We start from the raw sequence: 18,486 nt of genomic DNA, 5'->3' as shown, positions 1-18,486 counted from the left end.
GTATGGTTTGGGATGGGCGGTACCTAGAGCAAGATGCTCCCTAACCCTTTGGTCTCTCCTGAGCAGCAATCTGCCATCAGGATAAGGCTCTGTGAGTGACAGGAGCCTCCGGGCAAGAGTCCCCAAACCCACTGAGCAAGTCAATGCACAATACCTTTGGGGTAGTCACAGTGGAGTAGCGGGGGGCGGGGCGGGGTGGCCCTGGGCACACCATGGAGGGGACATGAACCAAGCACACACACACCCCACAGCGTCCCCTCTCACACCCTGCCGGTGTGGGCAATCAACCAGCAGCTCTGGCAGAGGAGAGTAGGCAGCAATGCTGCCACCCACTCTCCTGGACTGGGGCGCATGAGTGTGTCACTGCCACAGTGGGCTCCCTCTGTGCCATGCCATCTTCGGGGGCACACCCCACATGGCTGCTATTTGATAAGTTCCACCACTGGGTAGCCAGCATGTTCACTCTCTTGTCTCAGCGACGTCTACACTGACGTGAGTCCACAAAATGGAAAATAGCAGAATGCTCAAGGATGTGCTGTAGGGGAGCTGGCTCCCGGTACCAGACCCATTGGCAGATCAACTCTGTGTTACAAAGATGTCTGCAAAGGTGGCATGAAGGCTGGCAACCCCAACCCCATGATGCAGGCAACCGCAGCACCCGGAGACCATCAGTTAGGTTGTGCATCCATAGCAGTGACCGGAGGAGGAATGGCTGCTGGGAGGAGCACAGAGAGAAGAAATGCCACAGTGCATCTGCAGCAGCAGCACAACCAGAGGCCTTCATCTGCCCCAGCTGCAACTAAACATCTCTCCTGTATCAGTCTCTACAGCCACAGAAGGCACTGCAACCTTCCAGCAGTTTGACTGCCTAGACTGACAGATGCAACCAGAGCCAGCATGGTGCCCTCAGATGCTAATGGGCTTCACCTCTCATGAGCTCCAGAGAGCATGGCTGATGACTAGGGTTGATGGGAGGTGTAATCCAACATCTGGAGGGGCAAATATTAGCCACACCTGATTTATAGCCTAATTTGAGACTGGAGGAGACTATTTGAAAAAGAAACCAAAAGAGGCAGTTGTTGCTTCTTTTACAGACGCTCCATGCAATGGAAATCCTTCTTTAGCATTAGAATCTCTTTAAACTCTGCCTTGCAATTTGATTGCCTCGCAGAATCAGCCAGGCTGCAAAGGACATGAAAGGGCTTGTTCCAACATGCTGACAGGAAACAGCTTTGGAAAGGTTTTGTTTATTCACTCAAAAAAACAAAAACTGTACAAATATTACAGGCAAGTCTCTTGCTGCAAAAAGTATAAAAATAATCTTTATATATGAATCAAAGTTCATTTCCACCCCCCTTCCCATTGTACATTTTCTTTAGGTATCTTTTCCAGGACGTCATCTAAAGAGAAGGCAAGAAATTTATAGCGAAGGGAAGTGACGGTTCAGCTGCTAAACAGATCCCTCCCAAAGACACAGAGAAGCCCGTGAGCCTATTGGGGAGGAAGAAATGGAACACACCTCTGGGCTTCCTAGAGCATCTGTATAATGCAGGAACCGCTCTGGAAACAGAGACATGCAGGCCAGGAAGGTGTCCTCACAGGTGCCTAAGCACATGGGTAGCCCTCCAGGTGTGGCTAGACTAGAACTCCCAAAGCTCCCTGACCATGTGGGCTGGGGCTGATGGGAGTTGGAGTACAACATCTGGAGGACACCACGTTGCCCATCCCTGCTAAACAGGACACCAGAGGCTTCTCTAAACACTAAGCATCTGGAAGCAGAGTATTAACAAGTTTCCACTCTGGAAAGGATGCCGAGGAATTGTAGGGCTGTATATTCCATACAGAGGGAAGTATCGGCTGCACCACTTACACCCTTGTGGCCACTCTTAGGAAGCAGGACAGGGCAGCCAGCTTAAACTAGCTCTTGCTGGCCAAAAGCTACCACATGACAACACAAACATTCCCTGATTTAATATGGGCGGCTTAGTGGTGAGTGTGCTTAGGGCTGCAGGTCTAAATCCCACTGAAATCAAACTCTTCACCCAAGCAGCAGTTTTTAAGGTTAGGGTGCAAGGTAGCACTACCTTCATATTCAGTGACTGCGGCCGAGAACTGTGCAAAGGTTATGGGCCAGGGAGTGTGAGTTAGGGGCTGGCACAACTGCAGACTGGAGAGCAGCACTGCGGTTACGGGAAAGAGGTCGAGAAGTGCAAAGGAGTCATAGGAGGAGGTTCATCAATCCAGATCCTCACGGGTGCAGGTGGGGAGGTGAGCAATACTCAGTGTTGGAAGGTGGGGAAGATGTGTCGCATACAGACTGTGCGAGAGAAGGTAAGCTGCACCGACGGGCATCCAAATGAAACCAGCAATTTGGAAATGGAAAGATGCAGTAGCTCGAATGCACTCAAAAAAAGCCCACCTTCAGCTTTGACCGAGGATATTGAAATAAATCACCCAGACTTGGCCCCTTCCCTCAATCCAAACCCCTCCATCTTGGGCTCTCACTGTCGAGCTCAGGGCCTTGCATTGCAGGCAATCCCAGCCAAGCTTCCTCATCCCTAAACAACTTGGCTGCTGGGGAGGGGGCAATTTGTTTCTCCATCCTGACTCTTTGGAGGAAAAGTGACTGTGCAAAAGTGGCACCTCTACACGGCTAAAGGAGAAGAACTGGACATGTTTCGGCTTGCAAGACCGAGTGATCGTCGCGCTCTCAAAGTGAAACAGAAGCGGCTGAAACTCGGGAAGAAGCTTCTGAGCACCTTCCATACATAAAATGGATCCAAGGCAGGGTTGACGAGGCGTCGCTTCCCCCTCTCCCTCTCGTTCCTTGTGTCAAGTGTGCAATTGCCAGAGAGAGAAAAGGAAACGAGCACCTCTGAAATACATAGACACAAGCTATAAAGACAAGACAGCACGAGCCTCCCCTGCCCCTGTTGTTCAGCCCTCCTTTTCTCTCCAGAAAGTGCCACCAGGAGTGTAGGGGAGCCAAGCCAGGCTTGCAGACCCAAGGAAGCTCTTCTGCTGTTCAGGAAGAATTGACCGCAGGCCGCTGGGAAGGAGGCCTCGGATCTAGTGAAAGGACAGCCAAAAATGGAGCAAGAGGGAAACCAGGGGACTGCCTTGTGCAACATAGGAAAGGAAGAAGAAAGCCAGGAAAGGGAGCTGCTGCTCCTGCTGCTTGGTCCGCAAGTCCATTCCTGTTGATCTTCAGTCAAGACCAGAGCAGCCAAGTGTGTCACTCAAGCACAATAGCAGAAAAGGAATCCAAAAAAACACCAGGTTTTTCCAAAGACTGGTTTGTTTGTTTTTTAAAAAACACGTATCCTAAAGTCCATCCATATGCCAGGAGTCAGAGGTTGAGGATAGGCACATCGAAAAGGTCGCACACCCCTTCGCTCTCATCCAGGTTGTAGATGTAGTCGTGGTCACCAGGAGGCGGGGAGAGACGGAGCAAAGGAGCAAATACTGTTGAAGGGAAAGGAGTACAGTCAGGCTGTGTCTGGCTCACTGTGCCTGTACGCTGGCCCTTTGGCATCAAAAACCAGGGTAAGGCCCCTCCCACATGCTGCAACACCCGACCCACATGCCTCCCTGCCCTGCATGCTTTACCAAAAGTAGAAGATCTTAGGAGACCCAAGGAACAGATTGCCCATGTCAACTTGTAGCTTGACCCTCAGGACTCACCATTAAACCCAACCTTCAAACATGGGACCCTGCCTTAACTTTAGAACCTATAAGCTCCTTTGCTCTTCTATGCCTCTTTTAGTGCACACAAATAAACTGCAGATAAACCAATGCCACATTTACTCCTTCTCTCTGAGGAAGTGTAGCTGCAGGGTGGGGAAAGAAGAGCAACTGGAGGGGTTAAGGACCCACAACAGGAAGTGCTTAGTATCTTCACCCATCTACAAATCCCCGGATTTTGGGGGATGGAGGAACCATGGCAATTAAATTACTACAGAACCAACATGTGTGCTGTTGTTTTTCAAAAAGGGGGCAGCAAAGATAAACATATGCTTTATGTTTTGTGGCAGGCTGAGGGGACAGTTAAAACAAAAATAAGAAGTGCAACTTTAGGTCACTTCTTGTGGATCCTAACCACTTAGCTTGTGGATCCTAACCAGTTAGTCCAGATATGGAGAACCTTTGGCCCTCTAGATGTTGTTGTACTACAACTCCCATCAGCCCCAGTAAGCAAGGCCAATGGCCAGTGATGATGGGAGTTGTAATTCAGCAACATCAGGAGTACAAGGGGTCCAAATGATGTCCTGCTTGTAAATAAAGACCCCCCACACCCATGTTAGTTCAAGACCAGTGTGCATTAGCCTACTCAGTTGATTACAGTTCAGCTGAGCTTTACCATTTGCTTACAGTTCAACTGGACCAACTCAATTTCCTATACCCTAATTTTCTAGCCTTACCCAAACCCATCTCCACCCCAAAACTGGGAAATAGCAAAAGGCTTAATCCTTACCATCAGATGACATTAGTTCTTCAAGCAGCTCAGAATTCATGTATTCTGTGTGAAGAAAGAGTTGCATTACAACCACAAACTCTGCTTTGGGATTCTACAGGAGAATATTCTGTATCATTTCAAACAAAGGCTCAGGTATGTCAGTTTCGAATACACTCCCATGATAAAGAAGCCAGCTTTGGCTTTGATGGATGTTAACTACCTGGATGTTAACTGTAAACAGAAGCACTCAGTTGCACACCCCAACTGTGTATTTATAATACAGTCAACACATGACTTTCCTCCCAAAGAATCCTGGGAACTGTAGTTTACCCCTACAGATCTACAATTCCCATTATTCTTGGGGTAAGTGTTGGACGCCCAGGGAGAAGTGTTACATTCCAGATGACCCAAAACAGAATCAATGAGGCCTAAAGGAACTGCTTATTAACAGATGCCGGCTTGCAATGCAACAAGTAATACTGTACAAGATAAAGCGATAGCCACAGGAACCCTAGTTTCACAGCAAGGGCAGTGTCACCACCACAGCATGAGTATCCCTGAGCTAACTGTTATTTCACATGTATCCAGCAGAGGGCCACTCTGCCATGATATTTGCTTTCTCCAAACTGAATACAGTGGTACCTCGGGTTACATATGCTTCAGGTTACATACACTTCAGGTTACAGACTCTGCTAACCCAGAAATAGTGCTTCAGGTTAAGAACTTTGCTTCAGGATGAAAACAGAAATCGTGCTCCGGCGGCGCGGCAGCAGAAGGCCCCATTAGCTAAAGTGGTGCTTCAGGTTAAGAACAGTTTCAGGTTAAGTACAGACCTCTGGAATGAATTAAGTACTTAACCCGAGGTACCACTGTATAGTAAGGGCCTCTGGAAACATGGGAGAAAATGTGAGATCAAGCAGGTTCAAAGATCCCTCACGTTGCCCCAGAAAAGTGAAACAAATAAGGTTCTGCTGAAGCAACGCACCTCTTGTTGGATCAAACATCTCCGAAAGCTCTTTGGGAAGTTCCGGTACTGAAAAACAGAAGAGACGGCTCTGGTTTCCATGCTGCTCCAATAATATCCAAAGTGTGGTAACCTATACAGGGTGCTCTCCCCTGTTTGGTAGCCTCTGTTCACATTGAGTCCCCACCACCACCACCGACGCCTGCCATAATACTTGGCGGAAGCCCACTGTTGCTAGACAGTTCCGCTATAGATGGTTGTGAAGCTTGATGGTACATCTACACTGTGGTCTTAAAGAGGGCTCAGTTTGGAAGCAAAGGGCTCCCTATGCAAATCCATCTGCTCAAGCCTCAGGCTCATGATCTCCTGCAACACACACCAGGATGAGGGGCTCAGAAGCACCAGATCTTACTTATCCAGAGTATGTTGCTACTTCCAACCCACGAACAATGGTTAATTTAAGCTATGGTTTTATTTGTACAGTAAAAGCCAGGATCAGAAGCTAGGGCTTTGCTCATTTAAATAAACAATATTTTAAACCAGCCACAGTTTGTCTTTGCTGGATGCAGCAACTTCAAGTTAGCTTCAGCCAGAAAGCTGATGCTTCCCATTTGCCTTTCGCCACTACTCCAGTTGAGCCTTGTCTGTGAACCGGGCCTCAAAGAATCATGGGAACTGTAGTTCTGAGAGTAGCTAGTAATGTCTGGAAACACTCATTCCCACACAACTAAAGATCCTAGGATTCCTTGTAGGAAGCCACGAACATGAAAACAGTACAAAAACTGACATAAATATCCTGCCTACAACCCTGCCTACTGGTATTTTAGAAATCCCATTTCATTGCCCTCTCCAATACAGCATTACGTTGGGGTTTTCTTTAATATGCACTGCATGCCCCCAAAGAGAGACTTGTGGCATCAGCTGATTGAAAGGTGAGGAGTTCCACCCACCTTGCAAAAGTGGCCTGTGACAGGGGGAGGTGAGGCCAATCTACTGACCACATCCAGTTCTCCACCCTTGTTGCACATGGCAAAGCAGATGCTTTGCTATTCAAAAAAACCCAAAACAAACCACAGGCACACAAACATTGCTCCACGGCAGACTTTTAACCATAGCAACCATTACAAAGCTGCTCCAGTTTCTGGAAAAAGAGGGACTTGGCGCCATGCCCATTTGGGAATCCAGGAACCCCCAACCCAAAAGGCAGCAACCAAAGAATTCTCACTTTCTGTGGGGTCTGGCTTGATTGGCTCAAAGGAGGTGGAGGGACTGGGCAGGATGGAGCTGCTGTCCAGCAAGGCGGAGGATTGGAGGGGCTGCGTGTCCAGCCCAGCAGGTGGGCTGGCTGGTGCTGTCGAGGGGGCAAGTGGGTCCAGCTCCCCGCTGCTTCTCGATTCTGCCGTTGAGACACCACTATCTGCAAAGGTGTAAGACATAGATGGCGACAATTTTGCAACATTTCATGGATTGCACACTGAATAGGACATGACACTCATCCACCAAACTCCAGGGCAGTATGGTGTTGCATTAAATGCCCGCAGGCACCCCCTAAGCCTTATAAATACGCCACAGAAAAGTTACTAGCCTTCATAGGTCATTGATTAGAACTTTTCTCCTCAACATGCCTTTTCCCACATGAAGGGGATGAATTTTCATATATCCAAAAGCTTTCTGTTACGCCATCCGCCATTCTCCAGACACATGCACTACAGGCCAGATGCAACTTAGCCAACATGAACAGTATCGCAATGATGTAAGAATTAAAGGCCCAGGGTGTAGATTTTTAAAACATTCCAATATTAATTGTATTGAAGCTTTGGCTAGCATGTATTAGACTTGATTCTCTGTGTTTGCATTTTATGACTCCCATGCTGCATTCCTTTTCTATCTGACCCTGAAAGTGGCACAAATGGCCCTCCAGGATGTTATTCTAAATCTATCATGAGTTAGGACCAGAATGTAAAATCAGCTATCCTTGAAGCTTCCCCAAGGAAAGTGAGATAAAGGAAGGAATGTCAACAACCTGATGAAGGGCTGCTTGCCAGGGGAACAGTGATAGAAATGCTACATTTGAGACCATATGGCCTGGGCACTCTTGGGGCACCCCAAGCTGATTGTGGGGGTCAAGGTACCGGTATGGAGCCATCCGTGTTTTGCTTCTCATGACCTGTAACTTTTCCTGATGTATGTAGAAGGATGTTGATGTTTTAAGAACGTTTAGATGTTTTATGACCCTTTTGTGTCCTGTGTGTATAAAACCCTTGTTCTAATTCTCTTAGTGGCAGGTGACTTCTTAACTAGTGGTTCAGCTAGAGAACAACCACTTAAGTTGAGCTCTGTCTTATTGCTACAGTAAATGCTGACTTCCTAACTGGGTGCTGGACTTGAATTATTTCCTTGGTTCTGTGTTTTATTTACCCTCGCCTGGCTGAGAGCAAGGTGGTGTAGAAGTAAATTCTTACCACAGTAACAACCTATTATGCAACTTTTTAAAAAAACAAAACAGCTATACTTTTTATTAAAACCTAACTGGGAAGATACAGCTTTCCCAAAGAGTCAACCTGTAAACAGTTATCAAAGTTAGGTGCGAGGTTAGAATTTTAGACAAAAAAACCCAAGCCACTGCCTTAACAATTCAACACACATTCCAGGAGTGAGGAGTGGTAGACCGCAATTTAATCCTCGAGACAGAACACACATACACACAAACAAATGCACAAGGCAAAGCAAATATTTGTCTCAGGCAGACCTGCCACAGAAAAAACTTGCCCTTTTCTGATGCACTTGCAGGAGGCAGATTGTTAAACTGGTATGTAAGCCATATATGGGGAACCTGTGGCCTTTCAGGTGTTTTTGTAGTACTATCGGGCATGCTGGCTGTGGCCGCATCCAACAACTTCTCTTTTGGAGGGCCACAGGTTCCCCATCCCTGATACATGGAGTATGTACACGCACAATATCAAGTTTAAGGAAGGAAGGATGTGTAGAAGGGAAACTTGGGAGTGTAGTGGGGGGAAGGACTGATTTTCTCTCTTTCCCAACAATGGAATAGTAGAGAAAACAGCTGTCAATACTTGATTGGGTTTCTGAATGTGTAAGAAGTATTGTAGCTCCAGTTCTCCTGAACCAATTACGCGCCAGGCACCTAACATGAGGATGTTTAGTCGCCTACTGAATACGGGCTTTTTTAAAGGAAATCTTACCCCAAGGTGTAAGCCAGACGTTTATGGAAGATCAATTTTATATTTGATAAAATAGTACTGTTGTTTTTAAGAGTCTGTATGGATGGTTTTATTGTTTGAGTTTGCTAAATTGATTTTTGAGCTTGTGTTTCTGTGTTTCATTCTCAGTGTACACCACTTTAATGGCGGCCTATTTAATAATTTGTTTAATGAAATAAATACATTAAGACTAGTGATGATTACAACGAATGGATGTTATATGCTTTCCATATCTTAATTTGGGATAAGAAATATAGTAACTACATATATGAAAGAAAGTGCTGCTTCAGAACTAGAAAAAAGGAATGTATGTGTTATTGGCTTACAATAATTGTATGTACTGAAAATTATGTAAGATAATTTACATACAACTATAATTTTTAAACATGATGGGAAAAGCTGGTCCAGTCCACTGTAAATATATTATTCCAGTTTGAGACCCAAGCACTTTGCAGCTGACTGGCTGTACTGCTTTCCAGAGTTCAAACTAATTTACACTAAAGCAAATAAACAAAAAGCCAAACAATTATAAAATCACAAGGAGGCTATACATATGACGGAAAAGACTCAGAAAATTTAAATTCTCCTTTAAGGTTTGATGAAATAGGAAGGTTTTACAGCATTTGTGGGAAACCTGTGGCCCTCCAAATGTTGCTGAACTCCAGCTCCTATCAGCTCCAACCAGTGTGGCCCATGGTTAGGGAAGATGAGAGCTGCAGCCTGACTGTATCTGGAGGGCTACAGGATCCCCAGTCCAGTTTGGGTGCCGTTTTGAAAAGGGACAGTGATGTTGGAGGCTTCCTAACCTTGCCTAGGCCAGGTTCCAAAGTTCTCAGGTGGCTGCTGAAGAAGGCAGGCCTCTGGCCATGTCTGCCCACGCCTTTCATCTGGAAGAGGCTGACAGCAAGGCCAAGTGACTCGACTTCAGTGTCATATTCGAGAGAGGTTACAGGAAGGGAAAGCTCCTCTGAGACTCACCTGTGGCGCTGGCTGCTTTCTGCACAGCAGAGACCTGGTCCTGTGTGCTGTTGGGAACGGGCGCAGAAGGGTGGGTACCACTGGGAAGAGATGCTTCTTGGAAGTGGGCAACAGGTGGTCTCTGTGCCTTAGAGAGTGTGACTGGCTGACACTGAATGAGGTCTTCCGGGGGAGGGACAGGTAGTACCACTGGAGGAGAGCTCCAGGCGTCTTTATTTACGAGCAGGACATCAATTGGACCGCTTGTACTTTTCAGGTGGATCTGGTATTTCTTCTGACCATTTAAGCCCTAAAGAAAGGGAGAGAGATTGCTGCAAGGTAAGGCACCCAAGCCAGCACAGTGATGCATCTATGTGTGTAAAGGACTGTATCCAATATAGCATTAAGTTACTTAGACTCATAGAACTGTAGGTGGAAGGGACTCCGGGGGTCATCTAGTTCAACCCCCTGCAGCGCAGGAATCTCAACAATCTTAGCAGGATACTTGTTCCACTGGCAAAATGTTTTGTGCCAGATGAATGTTGTTGCGCAAGAAAATGCAAAATGAAAGCGCCTTCACAACTTGTAGCCAGCATCAACCTGCAATGTGCGATGCTGCTGACTATTCCAAGGGCCACCAGCTCCTTGAGGTTTCAGCCACAGGTTTTCTCCTGCCCAACAACATTTTAACTGGAAATGCTCGGGATTAAACCTGGGACCTCCTGCAGGCAAAACATGAGCTACGGTGGCACCAACAGGAGCCCAACAACACCAGGAGGGCCAAAGGCTAGCAATCCCTCATATAAGGCTTCCACCATTGCCTCTTTGCAACCAGGGACCATTCCTTTGTTACCCACGTGCCACCTACCTCAGGGACAGGAACCTCTAACTGAGTACCCGATGGGGCTCGGATGGCTAGCAGTGTGTCACCTGGAACAAGAGAGCAAATGCAGCATTTACTAATCTGATCTAGGTGCAGAATGGAGCAGCAGGTTGTTGCAAGCCAAGGCGCACACTTTTTCTTTCTCTTTCCTCCTTTTTCACCTCTTCCCTCAAAAGATGGGAGACCTGTGGCCCTCCAGATGTTGCTAGATGCCAGCTCCCATCAGCCTCACAAGGTTGGCCAATGGCCAGGGTTGATGGAAGTCATAGTTCAGCCACATCAGCAGGGACAACACTTCCCCACCCATGCTTTACCTGGTCTGCAAACTTTTAACACGGCCAGTAACATTGGCAGGAAAAAAGGACATCTCCCAGACTTGTGTACAGTTCTCAGATACAGAAGGGCAGTGCGAATATTTTTGTGGTTTTTTTTTTTTAAGGCTGCTTGTATTTTTTCAGAGCAAAAGGCCATTTCATTCACAATATTTATCTGGCTAATGCTAGTAGACCTAAGTGACTAAAGCAAGGTGATGGCAAAACAGAGTATACATGAAGGGAATCCAGCCTGGGTAGTAAGACAAGGGCTACTGCACTTTCTGAGAGCTGTGAAGAATTGGAAGGTTTGCCTGATTTCTAAGAAAAACAGGCTCTAAACTCTGGAACTCTTGCCCAACTCAGTTCATTTGTTCCTAGAGCAAGGAGTGGGGTCCCCAATGTTGCTGAGCTCCCCCACCCACTGGCATAGTCAATGATCAGAGACGATCGGAGTTGTAGCCTAATAACACCTGGAGAGCACCATGCCAAGGAAAAGGTACGGCATATAGGAGGGGAACCTAGCTAGGATACACCACCACATCCTCACCTGGAAAGCACTTGCAGAGGTCCTCATCAGTCACATAGGCTAACGTTCCTGAAGTTAAGGGAACAAACCAGATGCACCCAGAAACAATGAGATCATTGGACAAAGGAACACTTCAAGATGTTTAGGGGAATTGGAAGAAACAAGTGAACAACAGATCTAGTGATCAGTCGGTGCTGCAGAACACGCTGGCCAGAATGTGTCCTATGTGCCCCACCTACTAGGTGTATCTCTACAAAAGCAGCGGCAGAGGAGGACACTTTTTAAGCTCCACCCACCCACCTGTACTATAAAGTAGTTTCACACAACAGTGAATAGTTATGGCTTTCCCCCAAAGAATCCTGGGCACTGTAGTTTGTTAAGGGTGCTTAGAACTGCAAGGGAACCCATATTCCCCTCACACAGCTACAGTTCCCAGAGGTCCCAGGGAAGAGGGACTGACTGCTAAACCACTCTGGAAATTATAGCTCTGTAGGGGGGAAAGGGGTCTCTTAATAATTCTCAGCACCCTTTACAAAATACAGTTCCAAGATTCTTTTGGAAAACCCATGACTGTTAGAAGGGGTATGAAACTGCTTTAAATGTGTAGTGCAGGTGGAGCCTTAGTAGAGTCTTGTGGCAGCTTAAAGACTTAACAAATGAACTGTGGCACACGAGCCTTTGTGGACCATAGTCTACTTCATTAAGTGGACTTCATGAAAGTTTATGACACAATAAGTTTCAAGGAGCCAAAAGATTGTTGCTTTTGCAGCTGCATTTCTGCAAAAAGAACAAAACAAAACAAACCACTCCCAAGAAAGGAATATGATAGATTAAAGAAAAGTGACATCAACACGATGATGGCAGGGGAGTGGGGATGAATGATATGGAGAGAGAAATTCTTTCCATTTTCTCAAAAAGAGATCTGGGATGAGGCAGTTGAGTTGTTGGTGCTGTTTTGGTATTCTTAGCATTTCATCCAGGGACAGATAGATGCGCGCGCACACACACACACAGAGAGAGAGAGAGAGAGAGAGAGAGAGAGAGAGAGAGAGTGTCACTATCTCACCATAGATATCTCGCTGGCCAATGCTGTGGACCTGACCCAGCAAGAAGACTGAAATTTCTGTATCCTGGACAGGGTGGCAAGAGATTTGAAATTAAAGAGTTGTGCCAGCACTACAGGATTGGTGTCACTGCCTTCAAGCCCTGGAAAGTAATGTTTTCCTTCCGCCATCCTAGAAGGATCATCTTGGAACGAGCATTGGAAACTTGAAGTGAAAGGGGGAAGGGGAAGGAGGAAAAAGGACTACGGTGCACTCAGAAGGATATCGGCTGTTTTGTACATCGTCCGTCACATTTTTGATGCTTTGCTGCACCCACATCTTTTGCTGCTCCAGCTCCCGCTCCCGCTGCTCCAGGTCCTCAATCTCTGCCTTCAGCTCTATCAGCTTGTGGGCAATTTCACGAGTGTTGCAGCCAGGACCTACTCCTCTGGAGGGAAGGAGAATTGGAAGCAAGAAAAATGAGAGAGGCCACCTCTTGCAGAGCTTCCCTAGATGGCATGAGCTATCAGAGACATTGCCATCGCAACTGCAAAATACCTCCCCAAACCCATAGGATTGTTCAGTTGCGCTGAGCACAAACTATTCCTCCTTTTGTTTCCAAGCCCAAACCTTCCAGAGAGGAATTGAAAGCCCTTTAGATATTATGTCTCTATCCAGTATGGGGCGGTGGTTAGTGTGCAGGACTAGGATCTGGGAGACCAGGGTTCAAATCACCACTGGGCCATGAATCTCACTGTGTGACCTGGGGCCAGTCACTGCCTCTCAGCCTAACCAACCTCACAGGGTTGTTGTGGGGATTAAATGAAGAATGGGGAGAAACCTTGTGCACCATCTTAAGCTCCTTGGAGAAAAAGGTGGGCTATAAATGCAATAAATAATAAAAATAAAATATTCAAAGATCTCCTTCCACCAACACAGTTCCCTTGGAAGAGAGTTCCTCCAAACTTCAGTCATGTTTTTACTCCCAAATAGTATATCATGTCATTAGGTTTTAGGTGAGGTACATTTTTTATAAGTTTGAACATATAAATGCTATACTGCCAACATCAAGGGGAAAATACACCTATAATTCACCTATAAATGCTATACTGCCAACATCAAGGGGAAAATATCATGGCGGCAAACAGCATAAAATAAACTTATATTCACACAAAAATTATAAAACACATTCCAAATTAGTATATCTGCTTAATACATCAAACATAACTAGATCACTGCTCAGGAAAAGTGAATGCAAACAGATGAGTTTAAGCAGGCACCTAAATCCCAATACTGTGGGTGCCTGCAACTCCCATTACAACTCAGTTTCATAAGCTATTTCCCTACAATTTGTAACCACTCAGCAAACAGGAGTACAGCATGACCACTGGTGAAGCTTATTCAAAACTGCCTTAAAAGCTGCACTCAGGACACAGTCAACCACTCAAATGCAAGCTGTGACTGTGCCACACTCCTCAAATGCAACTGCCCCCCATGCATCACTGAGAACAGAGCCTAGTTTCAGGATCACCAATCCTTGCTCCAATTCACGGGCACTTACTTCCACTGTATGCTGTTCTTGGACTTCTTCTCAATCAGCCCTATGCCCTCAAGGACATTTGTGATGTCATAAATGCGCCGCTTCTGCCGCACTGCCAAGGTATCTGCTGCCTGTGTAGGAAACCCAAAACATTATCATGCCCTGCTCACGAAGGCCTGAGCCACTCAGAGAACAGCAGGAAGCTGACAAAACAAAAAACCACCTCCAGCCACTTTGTCAGTTATACATAGGAACATGCCTGGACTCAGTTTTTTCTGTCTTGGGTTTGGGAGAGGAACCATCAATTAAATCTCTTTGCCTCCCACATGTTCCATTTCAGGGGGTTAGTTTATAAACAAAGCAGAAGTTCAGCCTGAGAAGATGCAACCCATCTGCCATCCTGGGGTTCCTTCCAAGTGGCCCCAAAGACTGCCTGATGTCATGGCAGATGAGGGCACAAATCCCACCTTTCATGGCAGAAAAGTGTTAAGTGTGTGGCATTGCTTTCTCTGCTACACTGCCACACACAGAGACAACATGGTGTAGTGGCTAGAGAACTGGGTGAGGAATCCAAATCTGCACTCAGCCATAAAGCCTTGCTTGGAGCAGTCACTCTCTCAGCCTAATCCTATCTAGCCAAGTTATTGTGAATGGGAGACAGGAGAGGGAAATATGTAAATTGTCTTGGGCTCCCTGCAGGAAGAACAGGATAATGTAATATCATAATCATCATGATGATAATATTGCAATCCCAAAATCTATAACATATAAAATATGATTTCCTATTTATTACTATTATATATCCACTGTTCAGAACATCAATGAACAGTGATGTGGATTATCAGTACCCAGTGTAAGAACCAAACTCTCTATATCCTGTTTAGGCAGTATCGCTGCAGGGCAGCTGGGTTGTATTCTGTGACTTTTCTGGATCCTCAGCTTCACCAAATGTATAGCATGCATAAACAGGTAATGCCTGGAAGCATATCCAGCAGTAAGATGCAATAGAGGAAAAAAATCAAAATCCCCCATATCATTGCTGCATAAAATGCAATGTGTTAACAAATGCCTGATGTGTTAACAAAGATTTTGTAGATTTTGTAGATCCAAGATGCCCTTTTCTCAAGGTAAAGGTGAAAAGGTAGGTAGATTAGAGCGCTTACTATTAGAAAGCAGGTTCTAGAGAAATTAAGAGGACTCGTAACTTCACCCAGATATAAAAATATTCAGATGTCTTTCAGTCACACAATGCTGGGAGCACAAATGGATCAAAGGGAGTTGTGTAAGAGCAGCTTACGCTATGTGTGTAACGTGGTATTGTCTGCTCTCATTGGCAGCAGCTCACATTACCTGCCGTTAGATTTTATTTTAATCTTCAAATGCCAGCGACTGAATTCTGAACCTTCTGCACACAAAACATGTGCTCTACCACTGAGCTATGGTCAGCAACATGCAACACAGTTCATGTTTGTTAAATATATAAGTGCAACTTTGTCATTCACAAGAACAGTATGACTACTACATAAGAACAACACTGCTGGGTAAGACCAAAAGCCCACCATCCTGTTCTCACAGCAGCCAGCCAGATGGTCATGGGAAGCCTGCAAGGAGGCCATGAGTGCAATAACACTCTGTTCCCCAGCAACTGGTATTCAGAGAGATACAATTCTTCAATACTGGAGGTAGTACACATCCATCATGACTAATAGCCATTGATTGGCGCATGCCAGGAATAAGCCAGAGACAGATATAATCATTACACCTTTCTTATGAACTTCCCCAGGGTATCCATCTTGCTTAACCATCTGGATTACAGGTCCAGCTAAATCTTCCCATACATTCTGCAGCAGACCTTAAAGCCTTCAAGAAGTTGGAACGGATGACTCTGGCATGAAGTTGCCAAATTAGATTTCACTGCCAGACTTGACACTAGGGAACTTGACCTCAATAAACCACTTGGGAAGAGAAAGCCACTGTCCCTTTCAGTGTTTACCGAGACTATCAATTTAGCTATGCCTATTCATCACAAGTAACTTCTAGCTAAGAGTGGGTTACAAGGATGCTTCTTGTACCTGATCTTTGTTGACCAGAGCCTGTTTTCACTTGTGTTGTGCATATTATGACACTTACCACAATCTCTTCCATTTCTCAACTTCATAGAAACATTGTTTTCTCCTTACTCAGGGTATGCATATCCACCCATTTACCTGACTATTTCTTACTTCTAATAGACTCTGCCTCAGAAAAGCTTCTAACACAGTAAATAAGTCTTTAAAGTGCCCATGGACAGATGCTGCTGCTAACAGACCCTGCATGAAAAAGAAGTCAGGTTCAATCCTTAGCATCTCTAAGTAGGGATAGGAAGGACCCTGGATTGTACACAAGTTCTACTCAGAGTAGACCCACTGAAATTAATGGACCTATATTAATAATGCCCATTAATTTCAATGGATCTACTCTGAGTGGCGCTAAACTGTATGCAACCCTCCGATCTTAAACCCTGGCAAGCTTTTGCCAGTAATTTAAAGTTTAGATAATATTGAGCTAGGGGGAACAAGGCAGCTTCTTATGTCTGCTCCTCTGGAGTTAGCAAAATACAAGAGCTGCCTTGATGAAAAGTCTCAAGCTGCAACCCTCCTTGCACTTCCGTAGGAGTAAGCACCACCTGAACAGAGGGGGGTTTGCTTTGGTGCAAAGATACACAGACCTATGCTGTCAAAGCCATCATCAATCACCTTAGACAGGGCTCCAGCAGGGCTCCTTCCCACTGCTGTTCCGTTCCAAACCAAAGGCCCTTAGATGGCCATGCAGCTTACTGGCCTAGTTCACATAAGAAGCCACATCTGGATTCAGTAACACTATACTAATGCTTTTTGTTGTTGTTTAAACAGTTTGTGGTTCATAGCATTAAAAGCTTCTTCCTGCCCACTTTTTCTACTCTAGATTTCCCGTGTTTGGTCCTAAACCGTTTTGAACTGCAGAGGCGTCTGCCTGTTTCCCCATCTGCCTGCATTGCAGTGGAACCAAAAGCAGATTTCAGTTAAGGTTAAGCACTTCAGGCAAGGTTGCGAACACCTGCAGTCCCTTTCACACAGAAGCCACTGTTGCGGTAAAGCAGAAGCTCCGGCAACTGCTGGAGTTCTGCACTGGCAACAGACTGATCACACCTGTGACTAAGTTATACATATGCAACCAGCTCAGTGTAACACCCCCACCCGCAGAGATCCCTTCATGCACTCCTGCAGTCCATACCCAACATGCAACTCAGCATTATCTCCCCTTTTGGCGGATGCTGCACCTTAACGGTCATGCTTCCTTGATATGAGGTGAGGGAGGTCAGAGGAAGAGCTAGCAAACAGGTGGGGAAGCAGTTGGCCCCCAAAGTTTGCTCATTTGGTCTGAGGACAGAGAGAGAGAGAAAAGCCCATTTCAAGGCAGGATCTATTAACTGGGATTTTTCCTAACACACACACGCACACACACATCCAACCCTGCATGGGAAGATGGAACGGAGTCAAGAGATCCCAAATGTGGACACACAGCAACAGACCAAAGCTCCAGACAAAAGGAGGTGGTCGGAACAGATACCTAATAGGGCCCGATCCTTACTTTCCGTAAGCCCGATCCGGCCCCAAGAGGCAAATCCTGCCACCGCCACTCCACGCTGCCTCCTTTCCCTTGTCTATACCATCGGGTGGGCAGAAAGCAATTGGGATCTACCGGCAAGGGTTTCTTAACTGTTTTCATAGCAGCAACACAACCCACCCCCCCAAAAAAAATCACTAATGGGGCTGTTGTTGAAATGAAGAAAGCTAATCTAAGCGTGAAACGGTTGTGATATCAATACCGTTGTGGTACAAGGGAACCCATCCCAGATCCTTGCACCTTGTTCTTACTAGCTGAGTGACACGCGTGTGTGTGTGTGTGTGTTCAGCTCCCTCTGGCTGGTGAAGGGGGGATTTTTGGGGGAGGAGGGGGAACAAAGTAGATCCAAGAAGCCCTAAGTCTGCCCAGCCGGAGTGCTTCTTGCCCTGATGGGAGCCAGCCATAGCCCACCCCCAGCCATGTTGTGGAAGCAGGACCGCCGCCCCCCGGCCACCCCGTTTCCCCCGCTCTCTTCTCCTCCTCCTCCTCCTCACCAGCTTGAGGTCGAGCACGCCGTCCTTGGCCTCCTGCAGCAGAGACACGAACTTGGTCGTGAGCAGCCCCAGGCTCTTCTCGTGCCGGCTCGGGGCGCCCCCCGGTGGCTGCGCCGCGGACTCCGCCATCCACGTCCGGCTCAGGCCCTCCGCCGCCGAGGCCGGTGCAGATCCCGGGTCTCCGGTACGGCCCCCGCGCGCTGACCCCTGTGCCGCTTCCGGCCGCCGCAGGGCACGACGGGAGGAGGGAGGCGGAGGGAAGGCTCCATCTTGGGAGAGAGGGCGGAGCGCCGCCACGCTCCCTCCCGCCTCCTTCTGCTCGGCTCCGCCCACCACCACTACCACCGGCTTCCCCTCTCGTGCCGTTGTAGCGTCCCCTGCTGGCCAATGGCGTGTAAACACTGGTGGCGCCTTGAGGATTCCCAAGGGTTGCGCCTGTGGGG

At 46.8% G+C, this 18,486-nt stretch overlaps 1 protein-coding gene across 3 annotated transcripts; it reads right to left on the bottom strand.

Annotated features, from left to right (window-relative positions):
- Positions 1-1,231: 1,231 nt before the first annotated feature.
- On the bottom strand, positions 1,232-18,382 carry E2F4 (E2F transcription factor 4). 3 transcript variants are annotated; one of them, XM_083626526.1, is made up of 10 exons: positions 18,044-18,382; positions 13,926-14,035; positions 12,651-12,812; positions 11,343-11,386; positions 10,467-10,528; positions 9,620-9,908; positions 6,646-6,837; positions 5,442-5,489; positions 4,475-4,519; positions 1,232-3,465 (listed from the first exon to the last, which is right to left on the bottom strand). In XM_083626526.1, exons 1-10 carry the CDS (start codon positions 18,170-18,172, stop codon positions 3,350-3,352), a joined length of 1,197 nt encoding a protein of 398 aa, XP_083482652.1. In that variant the 5' UTR covers positions 18,173-18,382; the 3' UTR covers positions 1,232-3,349. The 3 variants fall into 3 exon arrangements, with proteins under 3 accessions (XP_083482652.1, XP_083482653.1, XP_083482651.1); XM_083626527.1 differs by lacking the exon at positions 11,343-11,386 and having other exon boundaries at positions 10,467-10,557; positions 12,639-12,812; XM_083626525.1 differs by lacking the exons at positions 1,232-3,465; positions 4,475-4,519 and adding an exon at positions 4,613-5,082 and having other exon boundaries at positions 5,324-5,489.
- Between the last annotated feature and the right edge of the window lie 104 nt (positions 18,383-18,486).

The sequence above is a fragment of the Podarcis filfolensis genome, assembly GCF_964270895.1.
Source record: "Podarcis filfolensis genome assembly, chromosome: 8".
Classification (NCBI taxonomy): Eukaryota; Metazoa; Chordata; class Lepidosauria; order Squamata; family Lacertidae; genus Podarcis; species Podarcis filfolensis.
This window is presented reverse-complemented; position numbering and strand designations above follow the sequence as displayed.

Excerpts from the sequence above, each read along its gene's own strand:
- E2F4 (XM_083626525.1), bottom strand. The coding sequence starts at position 18,172 with ATGGCGGAGTCCGCGGCGCAGCCACCGGGGGGCGCCCCGAGCCGGCAC. Across the intron at positions 6,838-9,619 it reads GAAAGCAGCCAGCGCCACAG|ATAGTGGTGTCTCAACGGCA; the intron begins GTGAGTCTCAGA and ends ACACCTTTGCAG. Across the intron at positions 5,490-6,645 it reads CAAGCCAGACCCCACAGAAA|TACCGGAACTTCCCAAAGAG; the intron begins GTGAGAATTCTT and ends TCTGTTTTTCAG.